This window comes from Toxorhynchites rutilus, chromosome 2 (assembly GCF_029784135.1).
Source record: "Toxorhynchites rutilus septentrionalis strain SRP chromosome 2, ASM2978413v1, whole genome shotgun sequence".
Lineage (NCBI taxonomy): Eukaryota > Metazoa > Arthropoda > Insecta > Diptera > Culicidae > Toxorhynchites > Toxorhynchites rutilus.
This window is the reverse complement of record NC_073745.1, coordinates 259,096,307-259,122,138: the sequence shown is the minus strand read 5'-3', so window position 1 is coordinate 259,122,138 and position 25,832 is coordinate 259,096,307. Positions and strand designations below refer to the sequence as shown.

Sequence of the window (25,832 nt, the reverse complement as noted above, 5' to 3'; positions counted from 1 at the left end):
ATCAGAAGGGCTGGAATCGTGTACGCCATGGCATAACTTTTTGACGTGGGACTACGTCTAACCGGAGTATATGGGGGGTAAAATTAAAACCTAAATACAGAACATGCAGGGAATGAAAGATTCCGAATGCTTATAACTCGAACATTTCTTACTGGATCGGAAAGATGTTTGCATCAATTGATAGGGAATATTTTTACGCTTCTATCGCAATTGATAAAATGTTATTTTTCATTAGAGAAAAAATTGAATAACTGTAAAATGTTAAGCGTTATCTAAACGCCCTAACTGCCTTGTTTTGATTGGCCTGATTTACGGTTTCCCCATCACAGCCATCAACACCAAGCAGCCTTGGGGAAATCTGCATTGCAAAGACATGAAAGTTGGGGGTATTTTTGTTCCGACTGAAATGTGTTTCCCTAACACAGACTTCAAATCCACGGAGCGTGGGGAAATTGGCATGGCAATACATGTATTTGCAATGCCAATCGGGGGCATTTTTGTTCCGACTGAAATGTGTTTCCCCAACACAGACTTCAGAACCAGAGTGTCTGGGGAAATTGGCATTGAATTCATGAATTCATTAAAATCGGGGACATTTTTGTTCCGACTGAAATGCGTTTGCCTAACAAAGACTTCGAAACCAAGATGCCATCATACCAAACGTAAAAGGATGACAGTCCTAAATTTACTTGTAATGAAGAACATAATCTATCACAATGCATGAATTGACTTTGCATGGCATCATACAATCTTTTTACTCACAAAGCAAATATATTAGATTCAACTGAATTCGGAAATTGTTTCATTCAATCAAAAATTTAATCAATACAAACATATGATTCTAAGCTAAGGTAGTCCCACGTTAACCTTGCCGTTATATCTTAGATATAACCCACTCATTTTTTTAACCCTTTCACTGCATCAGCTCTTAACTATTCTAGTTATGAATATTTTTTCTCCGTTCAATTTTTGTTTTATTGTTAAAAAATAGATGGACAAATAATGATAATCAATGAACAGTTCTGCGATTGGACCCATGAACTTGCTCATAGTAAGAAAACGTGAATGTTTGAAGGTATTGATAACAAAAAGCAAATTTTGGACGGGACGAATTTTGCCGGGTCAGCTAGTATTTCATAAAAACGTGTCCTGTTTTCTGATTTGGAACCCTTCTTGGAAGACGTCAACAAAGAATCCAGTGTATTCGGAAGAAGTCAACAAACTAGAGCAGGGATGAACTAAGTGTATAAGACTGAAAGGGACTATGTTGAAAAATAAAAATTGTTTACTCCATACAATTGGGTAGTTTTTTTTTGTTTACAGGGACTTTCCAAACGACCCTCGCCAATGTGAAGATCTGGTCAAATTATTGTGGCTCCCGATGATTTTTAGAATTTGTTTTAGGAAAGTTATCGCTTAAATTGTGAAGGCCATTAATCCATCAATATTACCCAAAAATATTTGTTTTTTTGACGACTTCAGCATTGAGTGGTATATGAAGATTCTGTTTCTATGATTTCTGACAGTTGATGTGGTTCAGTAGTGTAACAAGACAGAAATATAGAGGCCAAATCAGTGGTTTCGGACCAAAAAGGATGGTGCGAAAAGTATGCGCATTCAAACCAACCAACTCACCTCTCCTAGTGTGGCCATGAGGTCTTCAACCCGCTTGGGTGGATTGCCGTCGACTTCGCTCTGCGGGATACCATCGGTGGGGAACGGCTGCAGCAGTGGTTCCCGTTCCTCCGGTGGAGGGTACATATTCCTGGTAGCATTGGTAGTGGTCGAGCTGTACTTGTACGTCACCGTCGGCGGTGGCTGAGGTTCCCGTGGGTACGTTCCGTGTCGATCGGGATACTCCACGATAGGCACTGGCGATCCATAGCGATTGGTTGTGTTGTTGGTGGTGCGTTCCTCGCGGTAGATGTATGTGTTTGTCGACGGTGGTGGCGGAGGATAGGATGGATCGTTCGTGTACTTGATCGGGTGTGGTGGAGGATGATGGTCACTTGCGGGAGGACCCTCGATTGCTTTGAAATTTGTAGGATGCGGACCATTTGGATGCTCCGGATAGTAGTGTGTGTTTGACTGCTTGGTATCCTTCTTGTAGTATATTGTTTTGGCCGTGTTAGGTGGAAGCTGATGATTTACGATGGTCGGTATTGGGTACTCCTGGACGTTGTTCGTTGTGTTGATAGACTCGTTTTTGACAATGACAGTTCTCGAACTTGGATTGACGTGTTGCGTTGGAGACAAATCACGCCCTGGATAAGTCGCCGGAACGGTGTTGCTACTCTGGTTAAACGACTCGTTTCGGTAAGATAGCGTTTGATTCAGATCGCTTTCGGGAGGAATTTCGTACGTGTATGTTCTCACCTGAAAAAAAGTTTGTTCAATATTAGCACTAATGTGATTACATTAGTATACTCACAGTAGTCGTCACTTTCGTATTTGGCCGAGGTAAAATATCCCCCGAGATCGGAATATTGGCCAGTGCCTTCGCGGCTGGAGCCGTATCAACCAGGACCGTCTCGTTGTACTGTACATTCGGTGGTACCACATCTGAATTTGGCGAAACGGTTCGCGTCTCGGTGTAATACTGTTCGGAGCGAACCGGCGTCACCGTGCGGGAGCGATTGATTCCTCCGTAAATTCCACTGTTGTCGGAACTGTAGGAGACGTTCTTCACTACAGTCGAGGAGTTCTCGTACGATGGACTGCGCTGTCGTGATCGCGATTGACGAACCTCGTAGCTTCCGGGCGAATCGAAGACCAGTTCTCGGGATACGGGTTGTTTGCCACCAGCCGAGGAGTATGTGGTTGTTGTTTTGACGATTTTTGTGCCAGGTTCGCTGTGAAAATATTGAGCGTTTTAAAGGAAACTCTTGAATATATATGGAAAACCCTTACATTAATCCTGAATCGATTCCATTTCTGTGTAGGCTCCTCTGGCCTGAAATTGGGTATTTAAAAAAAAAAATGAGTAATTGATTAAAAAGTTTCATGACAAAAGACAGTCGCAATTTTTTTAGAACGTATGTTTTCGAAGTAGGGTGATTTGAAAAATATCGTCGAATTCGTTGACTTTAAAATCAGTTGGCCGATAGTCGATCATTTTACAGTAAATGAAAGATATCGTTTTACGATCATTTTAAAGCGAATGAAAGATATTAAATATATGAACTTTCTAGGGAAAATATTAAGCTACACTGATTTTTTTTTTCACGCGACTGATGCGTGCGGGCAAAAAAAAAATCGCGTGATTTCGAGAGAATCGCGTAAAAAAAAGATTGCCCCATCAACGGCGCGCGCTCGTCACAACCACACTCGTACAAGCTTTTGCGTAAAATAAAATCACGCAAAAAAATCGTGTAATAAAGTAATCCAGTGTACATTTCAAATGTCAAAAACCAAAGAGACTGTAGTTGTTTACATGTATTTTAGAAAGTTGGAATACAAATCTTAGTATGATTTGATACTTAAAAAATAATAACAGGAATAGGGCCTTCTACTTTGTATCAAAACTACTATGCGTTTTCATAGATTAGTACAATTGTGAATAGACAAAAGAAATTAAAAGAGCAAAATTTTGCCGATATTCAAACAATTATAGATCTTCTGAAAGAAAAATGCAAACCAATCGAATCGGAAATTCTCTAAGATTTGTTCTAAAGGATTTGATGCCATTATGTATGGAACTCGATTTCTTTTGCATGGCCACCACGATCACGCTTGCAGAATTCCAGACGCTGAACCCAATTTTCGACGGTTTTCAAGCATAAATCGGCCGATACGAAGTTCATCAATCGTCGCTGGCTTGTTGGCATAGACCATAGACTTGACGTAGCCCCACAGTAAATGACGCCGCCGGACCATAAACCGCACCAAACCGATTTTTTTTTCGGGATGCAATGGTGACTCATGGAGTACGTGTGGATTGCTGCCTGACCAATAACGCATATTTTGCTTATTGACAAAGTCTTTCAACCAGAAATGAGCCTTATCGCTGAAGATGATGATTGTCGATGAAAGTCTGGATCATTTTCAAGTTGTTGCTCAGCCCAATTCACGAGCATATGATGCTTCTGGTGGTCAAGCGGCTTCAGTTCTTGCGTCAATTTGATTTTGTAAGGATGTAGGCCAAGCTCTTTTCGCAAAATTCGCCACAACGACGTCACAGAGATGCCCAACGCTTGAGAACGACATGTGGGAGACTGATTTGGGTCTTCTTCAATTGATGCGCTAGCGGCAGCAATATTCTCGACACTACGGGCACTTCATTATCTCACTGGCACAGGAACATTTTGTAGTATGTCTGTGGATTCAAAATTTTCCACTAGACTCTCAATTGTTGATCTGGCAGGACGATTATAACGACCATAAATTGAACGTAACGCTCTTAAAGTTGAGGCCATTGACTCCAAATTTTGGTAATAAATTTTAGTAATCTCGACTCGTTGTTGGAGCGTACATTTTTTGCATTATGAAATGGCAAATCTTACTGAAGAGAAATGTCAAGAGAGCGGGAAAAAAATATGACGTCATTTGATGCCCCTATCGGTCTACTTTTGTAGCGTCCCTATAGAAATACCCGTTACATGCCATACACTACAATTCGACAGCCCCCAAATAGCTGAAATTTATTTTTTTTTTAATTCGTTTATTTTTTACAGGCTCAGTTACTTAAGTTTAAAGGAGCCGAATTCTTAAATATATTTTTAAAACTATATATATATAGAAACAATTTTCTTACATCTATGGTTAGTAAGGTGGAAAACCGATTACTCGCGGTGTACTCGAGTTTAGGAGGGTGACATATTTTTAGGAGAAGGATGGGATATAAGGAAATTGTAACAATGTTGATGAACACTCATTTTATAAATCTATTCGTATATCTATAGTGTATTTACATTTCAACTTATTCTACTATTTATAGCAAGGGGACGAATTATCCGCAAAGGAAGTAAAGGAGGGTATAAGGATGTAGGGGCAATCACACACGAAGATCTATAGCTTTAAGGAAAACATATATATGGGACATGTAATCAAGGTCTAACCGAGCCAACACATCTCTCACCGGCACATTGGGCTGTCTTCCTCGGGCCCGAAGGGAGTTTTCTAAATTCGATCTGGCGACCAGATACACCTCGCACGACCAAACAATGCGCTCGATGTCGTGATAACCTTGGCCACAAACGCAGAGATTGCTGCTGGCAAGATTGAAACGAAAGAGTAGTGCATCTAACGAACAGTGATTGGACATGAGTCGAGAGAAGGTGCGAATAAAGTCCCGACTCAAGTCTAGACTTTTGAACCACGGTTTGAGGCTAACCTTAGGGATAATCGAGTGAAACCACCGGCCCAATTCATCTTCATTCCACTTGCGTTGCCAGTTAGCGATGGTATTTTTGCGAACTAAAGAATAAAATTCATTAAAGGTGCTGATAAATATCGCCTTCAATTGCACCTACCTTTGCCAATGAGTCAGCCCTCTCATTACCCGGAATTGAGCAATGTGAAGGGACCCAGACAAAGGTAATGACATAACAGCGTCTGGATAAAGCACTCAAAATTTCTCGTATTCTCTCAAGGAAGTACGGCGAGTGCTTTTCCGGCCTCACTGAACGGATAGCTTCGACAGAGCTAAGACTATCCGTTACAATGTAATAGTGTTCAACAGGTCGTGAGGCGACGCTGTCCAGCGCCCAGTATATCGCTGCCAATTCAGCAATATATACCGAGCAAGGATTCTGAAGACTGTGTGAGGTGCTAAAAAATACGTTGAACACTCCAAATTCTGTGGACTCATTCATAGAGGACCCATCAGTAAAGTATATATTATCACAATTGATACGCCCATACTTTGCATTGAAGATTGTAGGAACGAACCCCAATCTAAGATAATCTGGATTTTCATGGATTTTCTCCTTCATGAACAGATCGAAATGTACAGAGGAATTGATGTAGTCAGGAAAACAAACACGGTTGGGAATATACGAAGAAGGATCAACCTGCATGGAGACGAATTCATGATATGAGCTCATGAATCCAGAATGAAAATTTAGCTCGATCAGCTGCTCAAAATTTCCGATCACCAATGGGTTCATAACCTTACACCGGATGAGGAACCGAAGAGATAATAAATTGAAGCGATCTTTTAGTGGGAGTACGCCTGCCAAAACCTCGAGGCTCATGGTATGCGTTGAGGGCATACATCCCAACGCAATACGGAGACAAAGATACTGAATTCGCTCGAGTTTAATGAGGTGTGTTTTGGCAGCTGATTGAAAACAGAAACTGCCATACTCCATCACTGAGAGAATAGTTGTTCGATACAACATAATAAGATCTTCGGGATGGGCTCCCCACCAGGTGCCGGTAATTGTACGGAGAAAGTTTATTCTTTGTTGACATTTTTTACTCAGATACCTAATATGGGCCCCCCAAGTACATTTGGAGTCGAACCAGACCCCAAGATACTTGAATGACATAGCATGAGTGATCGGTTTACCCAAAAGTTGAAGCTTTGGTCTTGGTGGTCTATGCTTCCTAGAAAAAACCACCATCTCTGTTTTCTCCGTGGAGAATTCGATCCCTAGCCCAATGGCCCAGGTTGAAAAATTGTTCAAAGTATCTTGTAAGGGTCCTTGCAGGTCGGATTCGTTTGATCCTACGACAGACACCACTCCATCATCTGCAAGTTGTCTTAGGCTGCAATTTTGTGTAAGGTAATTGTCGATGTCGCTTACATAGTAGTTGTACAAAAGGGGGCTTAAACATGAGCCCTGGGGGAGGCCCATGTAAGAGACCCGACTTACTGCCGAATCTCCGTGAGAAAAGTTCAAATGTTTCTCACAAAGCAAGTTGTATAACATATTATTCAATAGAGGCGGCAGACCCCGAGAGTGTAATTTGTCTGACAAAACCTCTATTGAAACAGAATCAAAGGCCCCCTTTATGTCCAAGAATACTGAAGCCATTTGTTTTTTTTCGGCGTAAGCCATTTGAATTTCTGAAGAAAGCAACGCAAGACAATCATTCGTCCCCTTGCCCCTGCGGAACCCATATTGTGTATCTGAGAGTAGGCCATTCGTTTCAACCCATCGATCAAGGCGAAACAAGATCATTTTCTCCAACAATTTCCGTATACAAGACAGCATTGCTATTGGGCGGTACTAATTGAAGTCGGACGCGGGTTTTCCGGGTTTTTGAATAGCTATAACTCGTACTTGTCTCCAATCATCTGGAACAATATTATGCTCCAGAAACCGATTGAATTAGTTCAACAAGCGATGTTTCGCCACATCAGGGAGATTTTTCAGCAAGTTGAACCTAATTCTATCCGATCCCGGAGCAGAATTGTTACATGAAAGGAGAGCAAGAGAGAATTCTACCATCGAAAACTCGGAATCAAGATCGCACCTATCTTGTGGTATATCTCGAACAATTTTTTGCACAGGAGCGGAATCAGGACAAACCATCCGTGCAAAATTAAAAATCCATCGATGTGAATATTCTTCGCTTTCATTCGTTGAAGAGCGATTTCTCATGTTTCGAGCCACTTTCCATAATTTTTTCATTGACGTTTCTCGTGACAAACCTCCCACGAAATTTCGCCAATAAGCACGCTTTTCCCTTTGATCAAGTTTTTAAATTGATTTTCAAGGTCCAAATACGTCTGAAAATTTTCAGGGGTTCCACGTTTCCGAAAAGCTTTAAATGCATTCGATTTTTCTACATAAAGCTTGGAACATATGCTATCCCACCATAGATTGGGAGGCCTTCGACGAATAGTGGAACCTGGGATGGGTTTCGTTTGAGCGCGAACCGCGCTGTCATAGATCAAACGAGAAAGGAAGTTATACTCCTCCAATGGAGGTAAACCATCTCTGGAATTGATGGCTAGAGCAATCGCGTCCGTATATTTTTTCCAGTCAATGTGTCTTGTGAGGTCATATGCCATGTTTATAGATTCAGAAGAATTCGACCCAATGGTGATGGAAATTTTGATTGGCAAGTGATCACTACCGTTGGGGTCCTGGATTACATTCCACTTGCAATCTAACGATAGTGAATTCGAGCAAAGCGAGAGGTCAAGAGCACTTGGGTTAGCAGGAGGTTTAGGCACACGTGTTGTTTCCCCAGTGTTCAAAACGGTCATATTGAAGTTGTTACAAAGGTCATATATCAACAATGAACGATTGTCGTCGTACTGTTCCCCCCAGGCAGTTCCATGAGAGTTGAAGTCTCCCAAGATCAATCGTGGCTCAGGAAGGAGTGAGCACATGTCATCAAGTTGTTTGCGGCTAACCGCAGCTCTCGGAGGCCAATACAAGCTGACAATACAGAGGTCTTTGCCTCTGATGTTTGCATGACAAGCAACAGCTTCGATCCCTCCAATAGGTGGAAGGTCAATTCGAAAAAATGAGTGGCACTTATTGATCCCCAAAAGCACCCCTCCGTATCTATCATCACGGTCCAAGCGTATAATATTAAAATCGTGGAAAGAGATATCATCTCGCGAAGAAAGCCAAGTTTCGGACAGAGCAAAAACATCACAATTGAAGTTATGAATTAAAAATTTGAATGTATCCAATTTAGGGATAAGACTACGACAATTCCACTGTAAAACAGTGATATCTCCGACCTCTCTATTTGAATTAGACATCAAGAGAGATAATCATTGCAAGGAGGGGCCATGTTTGCATCAATTGCTGTAAAATTGTCTTTAATACTGGAAGCATTGAGATGACAAGGGTTCTGATGGAGTCGGAAACATTAAAACACTTGAAGATTTGATCCAAAAGGTCAGACAACTTTATAAATCCCGATTGGGAAGTTGAGCTAGACGGAAAAACAGGGACAGTTGGGGTTTTTGATGTCCCCTCGAGTGATGGGTAGTTCGAAGGTGAACTATTCCCACGGAAGCCAGGAGGAACCTGATTTTGCTTGTCCGCTGCACTCGATTTTTTAGGCAAGCTAACTGGGGGTATCACCGGGGGGACTTGTTCTTGAACTTTGGGAGTGGTCACATTTTTGCGCCGGGGATTCCCTTTGAAAATAAACGGTGTGCCCCCGCTAGCTGTGTCCGCTTCCATTTCATCAACTGGCAACGTGGAAAAGATATTGTGTGTTGAGATTGGTTGTTGTTGTTGTTGGGCCAGTGGAGAAGCGCCCTTTAAAATTTCCGCAAAAGTGCGCTTCGAGCGTTCCTTTAAAGAGCGCTTCTGTTTCTCCCAGCGACTCTTGTAAGTTTCACAAGCTGAGAGCGCGTGTGGGGATCCTGCGCAATATGGACACTTATGCTCAGTCGCACTGCAGGATTTCCCCTCATGTTGCTCTCCGCAAGTGGCACAGCGCTCCTTGTTGGCACAATAATCTGAAGTGTGACCAACTGACTTGCATTTGTTGCAAGTCATGGGCTTTGGCACGAAGAGTCGCACAGGTAGTCTCAATTTGTCCACCATAACGTAGTCAGGGAGGGCGGCACCAGCAAAGGTGACTCGAAACGAGTCTGACGGCGTAAATTTAGTTTGGTCCCCATCATGGGAGAGTTTCCCGAGTTGGCGACAGTCCAAGATCTTTACTTCCATTGAGGGAAGCTTCTTGAACTTGCCTTTTCCTTCTTTTTTTATTTGTTCGCTCGTCAGACCCGTTTCAGTTATCACCCCCTCAATTTCTACGTTATGGGAGGGTATAAATGTTCTATATTCGAGAGTGAAGTGTTGGTCAGCAATAATCTCGTTTGCGTGTTTCCGTTCATTCACGACAACCCGCAATTTGTTCGGTCTAACCCTGCGAATTTCAGATACAGAAGTGTATCTGGCCAGATCTTTCATGATCTGAATCACGTTAAGGTTTTTTCCTTTCGGTTTTGGCCGGAGGAAAACAACCCACGGGCCAGTTCCAGGTGCATCTTCTGGATAAACTCTGACACGTGGAGCGGAGACAACAGAGGGAGAAGACGAGGACGAGGACGAGGATTGGGTTGGATCGGAAACATCAGAAGGAGGAAGCGAAATCGATGATGGGAGAGGGGGAGTGGAAGTAACAGTGGGTTCAGAAGGGAGGCTTGCTATTTTCTTAGAGGGGGGCTTGGAAGGATGAGCAGATTCGTCCCCAGAAGAATTATCTTCTTTTTGAGGGACTCGTTTATGTTTTTTCCCAGATCTTAAATGGGATTCATTATCGGAGATCTCCATCTCTGGAGATCCTCCACTATCCTCCATTTTACAAAAATTTTTGTCTTATTTCTAATATATTATTGATTTTAACAATAATCTCGAAAAAAAAATAACAAAACAAAAATAAATTATGATAATAATATTAAACAATGAACAAATGAGTTGAATAATAATATTAATATTAAATAGGTGTACCTTAATATAAAAGTTGTTCCGATACTGCGCTCTACTGCCCTAACCAGGGAGAGACAGAGGCTACGCGCTATGGATCAACACAATAGCGCAAGAATAGCTCACACGGTCACGTGATGATAATTCCCGTTAACGACAGCCACACGATGGCGATCCCGTTATGTCAATGTTCAACAGCCGCCAAGGGCTGCAAGCTGCAAGAGCGCTGCTTCCTTTGTTCCACTTCACAAAAGGTCAATTCGAAAGCGGACAGCAATGACCTTCACTCGTACACTATACCAGTCGCACAATAGTAAAAGTGGCAACGCACAATAACGACACTGAACTTTACTCGTCAAGAGTTGGATAGCGAATGATATAGCTGAAATTGATAAGAACGGAAATCATTCCCATTTTTACATAAATTTGATTTACGCATTCTTGTGCTTACTATCGAACAACCAATGCGTTTGGCGAGGCATCACTTTTCATATACCAATGCGAAACAATCGCGTGTAAATCGACTGCTCGATATGGAGATGCCGAGAACAGACACTGCAATGAACGGACACTGTGGAGAGATTTCTCTCTCCAATAGATACAGTAGAACCCCGATTATCCGAAGGCGATTTCCGTATGAATACTACCGGCCTTCCAGAAATTTGTCAGTGAGTGGCTCATTTGTTTTAGCCATTAACATCACACTATTTGACCACTGGTGTACACAACCTTACAGATGCACTGCGTTTCACAACTGTAGAATCACTCATTTTTTCTGAGATTCCAGAGATATGTAAAAAGTCGGTTGAATTGAGGTGTATAGTGTAGGATATAACAAATATCTTCATTTAAAAGACTGGCCATTTGAGCTTTATTGTTGTGTCCAGGCGCAACATTCAAAAAACAAAAATTCCAGTGTTTTATAACTATAGAACCAGATGGAAAAACTCTCACTCCTTTACAAAATTAACGTCAATTTCACATGAATTACAATAAGTTTCTAATTCATAGGTCATTTTTAGTTCTCAGTCAGTTCATATAACCCATTCGGGGCGGTTTTAACCAAGCTGCGCCAGGTTGTAGCGTATATCTCCTTTTACGCAGAGGATATTGTTCGTTTAAGTTCTTCAAATCTTTTATACTGCTTGTAAGCTGCATCTACTATTCGTACGATCACTCCTCATATTTTTTGATAGGGTTTTGATCTGGTAAATAAGCTGACCAGTCTAGAATCTGAAGCTCCTATTCAATAAACCATGCTTTGACTTTCCGGATGTTATGAATTGATGCCAAATAACCCAATTATCACGGTGTTTTTGATGCAAAAACAGCAGTAAATGATTCTGAAGTACTTCATTGCACTTCTGACTGTGCATCCGTGTTGAGGAAAAGCTATCTGAACCAGGCCGTTTTGAAAATATTTTCCTCAAGCCATCATTTTATTCGGAACATGCTACGAAATGTTGAGTTGCACGAGAATATACCCTATGCAAAACATTAGCTCAAAAATGATGCCAAAATTTTCGTTAAAAGTGGTATATTTGTTGTTGTTTATCTTGAAATATTAAACCTATATTTCTTATTTTTTCGTTAGGGTGATCATTTCCGTTTTAGGGTGGTCCGAAAAATCATATTTTCCCATTTTTTCCGAAAATGCATAACTTTTGAACTACTTCACCGATTCATCAGAATCAATAACTTTGAGTAGGATTGTCTCTAAAAGTCGTTCGAAGACAGTTTCAATATAGAATTTAAGATATAAAAGTAAGGACGAAAAAACGCTTTTTTCATGGTCACGCTAATGCAACTCAGGAAAAAAAAAGCGTTATATCGATTATGTAAAAAAAAAAATTGTTCTACATAAACTTAAAATAACTGAGGCTACAACAAAGTCGAACTATATTTAACTCTATCTATACAGCTATTCCATGCGAAACCGATATAGTAGTTCTCAGATTTTCGTAAAAAGTGGCAGTTTCGTTCTCTATCGCTAACTATTAGACCCGTATTTTTTAATTTTTTTGTTAGGCTGACCATTTCCATTTTAAAAAAATCATTTTTTTTATTTTTGCCAAAAATGACTTTTTTTTAAATAATAACTTTCGAACCACTGGACCAATTCAGATGTTCGACATATTCAATGAAAGCCAGTTAGCTGGTCTTTTGTGGAAAAACACTACAGTTGCAGAAAATTCGAATTATGTTTTTGTTATTATTGATTGTATTTGTTTTTTATAGTTTTCATGGTCTCGGGACCAAGGGCGCCATATTTTTTATATTTTTTTCTGAAAGCATAATATATCCGAATACCAGAGAGGTGTTATTTTTCGTTTTTAAGTTATGATTTTTCAAAGTTAACATGTTTTCAGTTTTCGTTCAATATTTTATATGCGACTAGACTGGATATATTTGACTATAATCCAATTAATTGGCACTTGTGTAATTTTTTTCAGAAAAGGCTAGCTAGTAGGCTTTAATTTGATATGTCGATCATCTGAATCGGTCCAGCACTTCAAAAGAAATACATTTTTGAAAAAAATCATTTTTGGAACAGTCATTTTTGAAAGGGAAGAATGATTTTTTGGACCATCGAGTAACTTTGAAAAATCATAATTAAAAAAAGAAAAATAACGCCTCCCTAGTTTCGAGATATGTTATGTGAAAAATCCTCAGGTTCCCAAAAAATATATATAAAAAAATATAGCGCCCTTGGTTCCGAGACCATGAAAACTATAAAAAAAAAAACAAATACAATCAATAATGACAAAACCAAAACCTGAAATTTTTGAATTTTTCAAAGAATGCCTAGCTAATTACATAGCTTTAATTTGATATGTCGACCGTCTAAATCGGTTCAGTAGCTCACAAGTTATGAATTTTTGAAAAATGTCTTTTGTTAGTTGTTACATACCGTGGAGAGCTTATTTTCATGTTGTCAAAAATAGCAACATGAAAATAAGCTCTCCACGGTATGTAACAACTTTTCAAAAACTTTTTTGTCTAGATCGTTAAAAGATTTTGTCTAGAACGATCTTCGAAAAAGTTGTTTTTAGCGCTTTCTATTTAAGTTGCGTTATACCACAATAGTTCAAAATAATGGACGCAGTGATTCACAATCAACAAGGGAAAAAAAGTTGCGTTAGGATGACCATGAAAAAAACAGTTTTGCTCTATCTTCTGTATTTTGCATTCTGTATCAAAACTGTCTCCGGATGAATTTCAGAGCTAATCATGACAAACATTTTGAAATGCAGAACTTTTCAAAATCTTTATCTTACTCAAAGTTAATAATATTTTTAAATCCAAAAACTCATGATTTCGAATTTAGTTTGATCAAATACAAACACTAACATATTTTTGAAACTTTCACATTATGTAGAGTCGAATATTCCCTTTTTGACACAAATAAAGTTTTTTTTTCATGTTTGCCCTAGGAACAACGAAAAACGAATGAAAAGTTTTTTTAGAGAAAAATATCAATAACTTTGAGTGGGATCATGATAATGACAAGTTTTGTTTAGACAAATGTTTGTCAAGTTCGTGATGATGTGTTTTAAAATGATGTTTACAATATGACAATATGACGAATTTCATGCCAACTCGTCTTAGGAGTTGGCAGCACCATCTCAGATAGCAGTGAAACGTTGTGGATGTAAAGACATGGGTCATTTGAGCAACTTTGCATACTTGAAATATTCGAAAAAGAATTAGACTACTTTTTGGAAAAAGCCAAATGTTTTTTCTTAATTTCTTACAAAAATTTATAACTTAAAAACTGTGACACCTACACAATTCTTGTCAAAGGATGAAATGTAGGGAATTTAAAAAAATTAAAATTATTTTTTCTCAAAAACGTATTTTTTAAAAATTCCATAAATATATACATGGATAGTCCTTACAATTTCCAACATATCGACCATACATCGGAAGATGGGCACTTTACAGGGAAAAAGTTTTTTCGAATAATAACTTTTTCATATTTTTTTTGAAAAAAATACAACTTATCCTAATTTTGTTTAAAGTCAAGATAGCGATATAATGCATTCGACAAAGTTTTAGATCTTGTTAAAATATAAACTTTTGTCGAAGACATAAACTTTCTATCTTTTATAGTTTTTGGAATATAAGTCATTTTTTTATGAAGACTCCTGAAAAAATTAATGTTTTGCTCGTAACATTTTTATGTGTAAACTCTCACGTTTGACATGTTCTTGACATGTTTCTAAATAGAGAAAAGTTAAGAGAGCATTTAAAATGCTATAATTTATACATAAAAATGTAACGAATTGAACATTAATATCATTTTTTTCAAAGAAAAAATGAAAAAGTTGTTGTTCGAAAAACTTTTTCCATATAAATGTGCCCTTCGTTCGATGTATAAAAAACTTGTTGGAAATTTTAAGGGGTATTTATATCTATTTTTTTAGAATTTTAGAAGCTTATGTATTCGAGAAAAATGAATTTTAATTTTCAAAATATTTTTTTTTCGAAGTAATTTTTTTCAAAAAATGCATTGGTAATTCTTTGACTAAAATGTTGTAGGTCTGATAGATTTTTTTGTAGGTTTCTTTTTAAATTTTGAGTTTTTTCAACTTTTTTTTTCGAAAAATCTTAATTAAAACTATAAGATCTACAAAAAGTTGGTCAGAGAATGGAATGTAGGAAATTACTTAGGTTTTCATTGAAAATTTTTGGAAAAAAATTCATTGTAAAATAAAATTGAAAATTAAAATTTATTTTTCTCGAGAAAATATGCTTTTAAAATTCTACAAAAAATAGATATAAATAGCCTTTAAAATTTCCAACATGTTTTCCATACATCGGACGAAGGGCACATTTACATGGAAAAAGTTTTTCGAACAATAACTTTTTTATTTTTTCTTTGAAAAAATGCTATTAAAGTTCTATTCGTTACATTTTGCATGATCTGCTAACTTTTCTCTATTTAGAAACATGTCAAGAACATGTCAAACGTGAGAATTTACACACAAAATTGTTACGAGCAAAACATTATTTTTTTCAGGAGTCTTCATACAAAAATGACTTATATTCCAAAATCTATAACATATAGAATGTTGATGTGTTCGACAAAAGTTTATATTTTAACAAGATCTAAGACTTTGTCGAATACATTATATCGCTATCTTGATTTTAAACAAAATTCAAAGAAAACATGAAAAAGTTGTTGTTCGAAAAACCTTTTCCCTGTAAAAGTGCCCATCTTCCGATGTATGGACGACTTATTGGAAATTTAAGGGGCTATTCATATATATATTACGGAATTTAAAAAAAATACGTTTTTGAGAAAAATTAATTTTAATTTTTAAAAAAACTTTTTTGTCAGCGAATTTTTTTTTCAAAATTTTTTTAATATTTTTTGTGAAAATTTAAACAATTTCCTACATTTCATCCTTTGACATAAATTTTGTAGGTAACATAGGTTTTAAGTTATATTTTGTTGTAAAAAATTATGAAAATTTTGTTTGGCTTTTTCCAAAAAGTAGCCTAATTATTTTACGAATATTTCAAGTATGCAAAGTTGCTTAAATGACTCATGTCTTTACACCCACAACGTTTTACTGCTATCTGAAATGGTGCTGCATGAAATTCGTCATGTGTAAAACCAATTTAATTTGAGCAACTTTGCATACTTGAAATTAAAAAAAAAAGAGAACATTTTGAAAAGGCCCACATTTTTTCTTGAGCTTTTTCAAAAATTACTAACTTAAAAACTATAGAACCTACAACATTTTGGTTCAAGAAAGAAAATATAGAAAATTGTCTAAGTTCAAAATAAAAAGTTATTAAAAAATTTACGCTAATGTTTTTTATATTTTAAATTAATTTTTCTCAATTTTCTCAGTTCTCAAAAAAATATAAAAATAGCCTATAGGAATATGGACACTTTCACAATGAAAAAGTGTTTTTGAACAATAGCTCTTTCATGTTTTCCTTGAAAAAAGGAACAGTTGAATGAAAGTCTAGATTAAAAATGTAAAGTCTATTCGGTATCTTCAGATTATGTTAAAATATGAACTTTTGTCAATAACGTCAACATTCTATCTCTTATAGCTTTTGAAATATTTGGCGTTTTTACATGGAGACTAATGTTTCATGTGTAACATTTTTGTGTGTAATCTCTCAGGATTGACATATTCTTAGCATGTCTCTAAATAGAAAAAAAAGTTTGCTGAACATGTCAATCGCATGAATTTACACACAAAAATGTTACGAATTAAACATAAATAGTAAATAGTTTCGAAAACAAACAAAACAAAACAGTTTTTTTGTAAATCCGGAAAAATATACAGATAGCTAATACGATTTGTAAAAAATATAGAAAAAAATTGGCCCCTTTTCAAAAATTAGCCCAAATCTATTTCGAAGAATTGAAGTATGCTTGAATGACTAATGTCCTAACAGCCACAGAATATTAAAAAATACGTTTCTAAGAAAACTGGATTTTAATTCCGAAAAACCCTTTTTTGAATGTATATTTTCAATTTTTCAGGAAGGGTGCCAAATCAGAAAACAGGTCACGTTTCTATTAATAACTACAGGGTTTTCCATTTCGGGCTTCCGAAAGTATACAGCCCTGCGCTGATAACCGTTTCACATAGCTGTCAACCAAAGCGTCATATCGTTAGTTGAATGTCTGCCATTTTACAATATGGATCGTTTTAGCATCGCACAACGTGTTAATTTTGTTAAATTATACTATAAAAATGATGAAAAACCGGCAAATGTTTTTCGAGCATTACGGACGGATTTTGGTCGTCATGGACGGCCTACAGAGCACACAATCGCTAATGTAGTGTGTAAATTCGAACAAACTGGATCCGTAGCGGATATTGTGAAACCTGTGCATCATCGTAATGTGCGTTTGGCCGAAAATATTGCTGCTGTTGCTGCCAGTGTGGAGGATGACCCGAATGTTTCGATTCCACGGCGTGCTCAGCAATTGGGTTTGTCAAACACATCATTGTGGCGAATTTTGCATTTGGACTTGCACCTACATCCATATAAAGTCCAACTGCTACAAACATTAGAGCGTGGTGACCATGGAATGCGTCGGGCATACGTCGATTGGGTGAACGAACAACAGCAGCAAAATGCTGAATTTTCGCATCAAATTTTCTTCAGCGATGAGGCACATTTCGAGCTCGGTGGCTATGTGAACACCCAAAATTTCCGTATATGGGGCTCAGAAAATCCACACGTGATTGTTGAGAGGCCATTGCATCCGCCAAAAGTCACTGTTTGGTGCACATTATGGTCTGGTGGAGTCATCGGGCCGTATTTCTTTGAAAATGAGGACGGCGAGACGGTAACGGTGAATGGTGAGCGCTATGGCCGCATGTTAACCGATTTTTTTTGCCACAAATTGAAGATATGGATACGGATGACATGTGGTTTTAGCAGGACGGCGCCACGTGCCACACAACACGACCGAACATGGCCATGTTGCGAACGAAATTTGAGGGACGCATAATTTCGCGTTTTGGTGATGCCAATTGGCCGTCCAGATCATGCGATTTGAATCCGCTAGACTTTTTTTTGTGGGGTTATGCGAAAGACCGTGTCTATGCCAACTCTCCGCAAACTCTTGAACATTTGAAAGACCACATTCGTGAAGTTATGACCGAGATACCGCCCCATATGTGCCGAAAAGTCATCGAAAATTACCTGTTCCGGATCAAGGTGTGCGAGGAAGCCCTAGGTGGACATTTGAATGATGTTGTATTTCACACATAATGGCATAAACCAAACTTTAATTTGACATAAAAGTTTCATCGAAATTCGAATTCTAAGTGTGTTTTATTTCAATTTACTTTCGGAATTTAAAGTTGGAAAACCCTGTATTTTCATTTTCATTGTGAACGAATTCTCATGATTTGCATACCAATCGAATCGAAAATTCTTTAAGATTAGTTTGATATGCTATGCATAACAATTCGCTAATCTTTAAATGGTTTAAATTCATGAAAACTGGAAGAATTTCCTTTTTTCCATACATTTGTTCTGCCGATTTGTGTGCTAACTCTACCCGTATTTCGAATGCTTATAACTCGAACATTTCTTAACAGATCGGAAAGATGTTTGCATCAATTGATAGGAAATATTTCTACGCGTCTATCACATAATAAAATGCTATTTTCATGAGATGAACGATTGAATAACTGTAAAATGTCAAGCGTTATCTAAACGCCCTAACTGCCAAGTTTTGATTGGTCCGATTTACAGTTTCCCCAACACAGACTTCAAAATCGTTGTACCTGTGGAAATCCGCTTTGCAAATATACATACAAGTCGGGGGTAATTTTCTTCCCACAGAGCTGTGTTTCCCTAACACGGCCTTCTAAATCAATGTGCCTGGGGAATCCGCTTTGTCAAAACATGTAAGTCGGGGGTATTATTTCCCACTGAGCTGTGTTTCCCTAACACGGACTTCAAAATAAATGTGCCTGGGGGAATCCGCTTTGCAAATACATGCAAGTCGGGGGTATTTTTTGGTGTTGAGTACTTTTGTACTCGCTTGTCGTTGTGCAGCCCGGAATATGTTTCCCTAAAACGTACTTTTAAACTGAAAGGCCTGGGAAAATCGTCATTTGAGATACTAGAGGTGAATTAATTTTCGCGGTTCGAGAACTAGGCGAACATGAGATGTGCAATAATTTCAGAGGGAAATGTAAAATACAATGATTGTTTGACAATTCTTCCGTTCACATATTTTGGTAGTCCTAGGCATCATATCAAACGAACATAATCTATTGCAAAAATTTCGATGCATTTTAAAATAATATTCGAAGTGGTAAACAAGGGGATTGCATAATATAATTACGTAGTTTCACTTCGAAAATATGCGGTCGTGTCCTAGATACAACCCCTTATAATTTTTTTTAAATGAAATTCAAACGATTTCCTACCTTTCCATCGTTGATCAAAATTTTGCATGCCTTAAAGTTTTTGATTTTGATTCTTGTAACATTTCAAACAATACAACATCGAACATATTCAAAATTATTCTATTTTTTTTGGAGATTTCAAGTATTCAAAGCTGCTTGAATGACCAATGTCTTTACACCCAAAATGTTTCACTGTAGATGGTGCTGCCAATGGCCAGTAGAGTTGGCATGAAATTCGTCATATATTATTTTTCATACAATGTTTAATGAATCTCCAATAATTTGCTGAACATCAAACTCTAAATAAATAGCTAATTTTCTAATTACTATTTTTTTTAAAATTGAAGGGCTATGTTTGAAACATGACTGCATAGTTGATGTAGAATGACGTTACGATATTTGTCGCATATTAATTTTTCAATATATTTGAATATGATACGCCGCTGTCGTTGTCGACCGCGTGTTGAAGAAACGCCTTGCGGTCTACATATAGGTTCGGAGAAAAAGAAATGTCGTATTTCTGATTGAAATATGACGCTTTACTTAACATACTTAAAATTATCCAATTTAAGTCAAATATGCGCCGTTTTGTTCGCAAACTTGTTGCCATTCAGAAGGCAACTTACTTATCCCCCCCTTATAAAACCCCCCTTTCTTATTTTCAAAAAACTCAGAGCGCCATTTATCGCAAGCCTCTTTTGAGGCCAACTTAGTATCACCAAGAGCGTTTTGCATGGACCGGAAGAGATGATAATCACTTGGAGCCAGGTCCGGACTATACGGTGGGTGCAATAGGACATCCCATCCGAGCTCCCGTAGCTTCTGGCGGGTCAATAAAGATGTGTGAGGCCGAGCGTTGTCCTGGTGGAAAACAACACAATTCCTATTGATAATTTCTGGCCGCATCTGGTCAATCGCCTGCTTCAAACGATCAAGCTGCTCACAGTAGAGAACCGAGTTGAGGGTCTGGCCAAAGTTGAGCAGCTCATAGTGGATGATTCCCTTCCAATCCCACCAAACACACAGGAAAACCTTCCTGGCCGTCAATCCGGGCTTGGCGATGGTTTGGGCCGGCTCACCGCGCTTCGACCACGACTTTTTTCGCTTTAGGTTGTCGTACGTGATCCATCTTCTTCAAAAATGGGTCGAGTTCGTTCCGTTTCAGCAGTGCATCGCAGGCGTTGATTCGGTCTAAAAGATTTTTTTGCGTCAACTCGTGTGGCACCCATACATCCAGCTTTTTTTTGGAATTCAATCATCTGCAAATGGTTCCAAACGGTTTTTTGGTCTATACCCAGTTCCTGGCCAATCGAGCGAGTGCTCACATTCCACGACGATTGGTCTACCAGTACGGGGTGTATCTTCGACAGCCACCAGAACGAAAACGATCAAACCAACGCTGTGCTGTGCGAATCGTTACAGTATCGGGTCCATAAACTACCCGATTTTTTTCGGCCGCCTTCGTTGCAGTTTTACCTCGCAGGTAGTAAAAACGTGAAATATGGCGAATTTCTTGCTTGGTGGACTCCATCTTTGACGCGCTATAACTTGAAACTGAAAAGGACAATCACAACACTGTCAAAACGACACTTGTAGCACAGATTGTCGTCTTTAAATAGCCGTATAGTATGAACCGATGCGATAAGTACAACACAAGATATGTTTAAATGTTGCCATATATTGATAATATACTAAATTTCTTTTTCCCCAACCCATTATTTTTATGGGAAATTCAAATTTCTCATTTCAGCTCTATTTTAACATATAAACGATCGAAAATTCTATTATTAATCATATTATTCTAGATTGTTAGAGAGTGTTTAAACCGATCGATGCAAAAATCTCGTCAATTCATCAAGAAATGACTGAACGATAAGCGCTTAAAATTGGAGAACTTTCGTAGAGCGAACGATATTAAGGTTTTCTGTTTGTACCCTCAATATGTTTCCGAAAGACGCTATCTTACGTCAAAAATGTCAATGGTAGTCGCCATCATATGTACAATGTTTTAAAAAATCGAAGAGAGCTGTTTTCGGCTAATTCGGCGATGAATTGCTCTACATGCAAACAAAGCCATTCTGTCATTCTATATTAATGCAAAACAACCGCGCGCAATGAATCACGCTCGGCAGACGATATTTGTTTTTTTTTCGTTTTGTAGAAGAAAAATTGGATTTCTTTTCGCGGATTTTCGTGTCGTGAATGAAACAGCCTCTGCGCGCGTGTTTTACTTGCTAAATTTAGATTTCGAATGACATTGCACTACTTTCGCCAACTGTTCTGCGTATTCGTGTCGTTTGAACAGATGAGTTTTAATCAGCCGCTCGATGGAAGCGCAACACTTGCGGCTGTTGTCAGAATTGAAACGAAGTAAATTTGGAAGCTTTTAGTTTCGCGTCTATTATCTAGAACTATGAGCTCGAGTTTATTAGAAAAGTATACATATAAACGTGGTTTGTTTCTAATTATCCAACCGCAACCTTCGACAGAGGGTCAATTCTATCAACTTACTGCGATCCAACGATGAGTCTCGTTCTCTCTCAAGATCGTTCAGTAGCGTGTCGAGTTGATTAATGTTGCGCTGGTAAACCTCGCTGACCCCTTGTGTGCCCGCAACCGGTCCACTGCCACTGCTGCCGCTGCTCTTATACTCGTACTTGGCCGTTTTGTATACCTTGCGTTCGCCCTGGTTTGGCAGAAAGACCAAAATGAAAATATTGTTAATTTAAGAAGCGAAATACATTGGCTTTGTGGAAGAATATATGTGGGAAATGTCTCCAAACAAAATAATTTCGAAACGAATCTGCGTCAAAGGTTATTAATGGAACATTCAACTCTCAGGCCAATGTAAATTTGAATGTTTCTTTCGTCAGTTTTGAGTTGAGCATATACAGAATCACCTGAATGCATGACTTCTTCTCCGTGCATTATTGCTTACCGTCTGCAGGTTGGGACTTAGCGAGCGCTCCCGGGCAACTGTGGTGACATTGGCTGGCTGCAGGTACTGCACCTCACGGCTCGACGAGTAGCTGCCGGCAATCGGTTGACCTAATGAGCTGCCCGGACGAGAAACACTCGCCTGCAGATCCTCCAGCAGGTTATCTGTGGCGAAATTAGAAAAAAAAAAAGAGAAAAAACATGAACACATGAGGGGAAATGAAAAGCATCCTGACTGAAATCCCCGACCAAGGACGTGGACGAGTGTGCCATTTTGAATCTCTTATTTTCTCTCTGTATTTGTGGTGAAGCAATTCCAAGGAGTGAATGAAAGCAGTTACCGAAGTGGATAATGACCGTTGCATTCGCTTGACTTGAACTGAATATTTCCATTTGCATGGTGCATTCATCCATTCTTCTTTATATTAACAACGAGAAAATATAAATGAGAATCTTTTTTTTTTGTTCTCAGCTAGGGAAAATGCTGGCTTCAGTAAGCTCAAACAATTCGACTGATTCATGTTTCTACGAATGCAACTGTGGCTTGCTAATGAGGGGCTAAGCTCATCTACTCGCATGCAAATGAGATTTCCAGCATTTAATGTGGGTCATGCTGGGGTGAAATTGAGGAGATTTCTCAGCTGTTAATGTTCACTGAGTGATATAATTTTTAATTGTGCAATGAGAATTTGAATTTTTCACAATCTAGGGGAATACATCGTTTTGAGAGTTCTATGAAGCAGGTAACTAAAGAAAATTTTCTATAATGTTCAAAATTGGCAATAGGCTAAACTCTTTGCGGCCGTTTGTCTGCTCTCAACCATTAAAGCAAGCAATCATACTAAATACTTTATTCAACAATGTAATAGTTTATTCTTTTTTAATTGAATTGTCATACCTAGTGAAGCTGTTCATGAATTATTACTGATCTTTGGGGCTGTCCACATACCACGTGGACAACTTTAGGGGGGCACGATTGTCCACGGAGAGGGAGGAGGGGGTTCAGATAATTTCCACGTTGATACATAAAATGAATAATTTTGAAAATACATTAATATCCATAATCAATAATGAATAAAATCTGCTCTGCATTTTTATCAAATTTTCAAATTTAAGAGACCATATTTTTTCATATTGTTGAACTGTTCGCTGAAATGTGTATTTTGAGAGTAACGCACATGAACTGAGAGTGATGGATTTATTTACATTGGCAGAAGAGGATCATACATTCCACCAGGACGAAGATACCACCAAAGTATGTTAGAATCTTGTAATTTGAATAGTGCGCGACATAGTTTTCTTAGGTACGGGTTTTGTTGTTGTATCTGTCTTCTGAGAACTCCAAAGGTGATGAACCGAAGGAAAATGAACAACAAATCACCTGGTGAAGCTTGGTCACGTAGAACGCTACAATATATCGGTTCCATACTTTTGCGTCTTGTGTCTGGTGAGATTGGAAAGGAATTCCGTTTTATGTGCTTCTACAGAGCTTCGATAGATTCTAACAAGAACTGCTTATAACTAAACGAAACTAAAGTCCAGAATAAACTAACAGAAATAGCCAATAAAATAGACGTCATATTCCATCAGGACAATGTCAATCTTCCTTCTCTTTGACAACCTGGCCGAAAATGTTAGGTTTGCCTGAGAAGTGCTATTTCACCCGCCATCATCACCAGATATTGCACTTTCCGGTTATCAATTTTTCAGGCCACTTTTGCATGGAAAAGAACCTTGTCCAGTTTTTTACGCGAAACCAAACAAGTGTTGGGAGGTTGGGCTTTGAAATTGCGGAAGGATCGATTCAGCAATACCTTACACTGTGTAAACTAGGCATAAGAATTAACCAATCAATATTAAAAAAAAACATCGCAAAGAAACTCAATGTTTGGAAGCCACATGAATTATAGTAAATTTTTGCTACATTTTGTAAATTTTTGACTGAATTTTCATCAGAAAATCGATCACGGTGTATAGAAATGGGTAAAATACGATATTGTTCGCAAAGATCATGGGATAAGCAAGACAAACCACTGCAAATAACATCAAAGCCAGGATTACACAAAAAGGGACGCGGTGTGTATGGTGGAACTGGAAGCGAATCTCCGATTATGAGGAGTTACATGGCCAAAAGGTTAATTCAGTGTTGTACGGTTCACAACTGGATAGATTTCACGAGGCGATTATGGAAGAAACCACCAGAATCGATCAACAGAAAAGTGTCACATAAATCTTTGATGACGCAGCAAAAAATTAGGGCGATTAGTTGGGAATTTTTGATGCATCCATGGTTTATCCCAGACCTTGCAAACATATTTGCGATCTATTAAGAAATGATCGAGTTATAAGCATCCCAAATTTTTAGACGTAGTCCTACATCAAAAAAACATTCAGTAATTAAACAGAAAAACGCGAATACTTTTTAAATGACCTAATACATTCGAATAATTGTGTGTCTGTAAGAATGATACTTTGGATTTTTTTCCCTTAAAGTCGGCACGAATTCGGGAACAACCTAATATTTTCCAAGTCTTACGAGGTTGAACAGAAAAATCATTGGTAGATGGAGCCAGCGATCACGATACAGGTTTATTGTTCATTTGAGCCGCCATTTGTGTGTTAAACGAACTAACACTACATAATTTAACACGATATTCTTATAACTTGAACAGCATGATGATACCGATATCGATTTTTTATCACTGCTGCTTTGTCTCGCGATTTCAATAACGATTTTGTCATGAAGCCCTAGATTTCATTGTCTGATTTTTTTTTGAAAACATATAACAGTTCGGCTGAAAAGTATATAAGGTAACACAGTAAAACGATTTGCAACTTTTCGATACCATTTTTATAGTAATCTTTCGGTTTTTCCTCAAAATAGGCCTCGGTTTCGGTAATCACTTCATCATCGGTCCTAAATTTCTTGCCAGCGTACATTCTCTTCAGGTCTGGCGACAGAAAATAGTCGCTGGGGGCCAGATCTGGAGGATACGGTGGATGCGGAAGCAATTCGAAGCCCAATTCGTGCAATGTTGCCATTGTTTTCATTCGTTTGTGATTTTTCAATTTTTTCACAATAATAAAAGTTGCTTCACTCTCAATGCTGTAACTCACAAACCAATCGACCGATTGCTGTCAAATTTTGACACGTATCCATGATGGTGCTTTGTGATAGTCAAGTATATTTTTGCAAGAGGTTCCATCTAGACGTCAACCTTATGAATTTTTCAGCCGAACTGTTACAACTCAACCAACTTTCGTCGGCAACTAATTGTATATGATTATAAAGAATGATAATAAGAATAAGAAAAAAAGAACTCCCGAGAATAGATTCTCAAGTGATTTTTTTATATGGATTTCAGCGGTAAAAACAACCTGACAGCATAAATGGAATTTAGAAGAAACTAAAGAGCGATACAAATAACTTCCCGGAGAATGCTGGAGAGAGAATAAACGAATTTAAAATAAACCGCTATTATTATTTAAGCTAACATTTTTATCCATAAAACTATAGAACACAAAATAGAATCAATCCCAAAATGAAATTTAAGAGAGATTCAATTTTATTTGGATTTTTTTTTAGAAATAATTGGTGTAATGTCCACGTGGACAACAGGGGGAGGGGTATAGT

General features: G+C 38.1%; 1 protein-coding gene across 1 annotated transcript in view; it reads right to left on the bottom strand.

Annotated features, from left to right (window-relative positions):
• The window catches only part of LOC129769553 (adhesive plaque matrix protein), a 74,572-nt gene that overhangs the window by 9,141 nt on the left and 39,599 nt on the right, over positions 1–25,832 (bottom strand). Inside the window, exons 4-8 of the mRNA XM_055771897.1 lie at positions 22,200–22,363; positions 21,773–21,947; positions 2,911–2,953; positions 2,432–2,852; positions 1,636–2,376 (exon numbers count right to left, since the gene is read on the bottom strand). Coding sequence (XP_055627872.1) covers positions 1,636–2,376; positions 2,432–2,852; positions 2,911–2,953; positions 21,773–21,947; positions 22,200–22,363 — 1,544 coding nt within the window. The remainder of the gene's footprint in view (positions 1–1,635; positions 2,377–2,431; positions 2,853–2,910; positions 2,954–21,772; positions 21,948–22,199; positions 22,364–25,832) is intronic.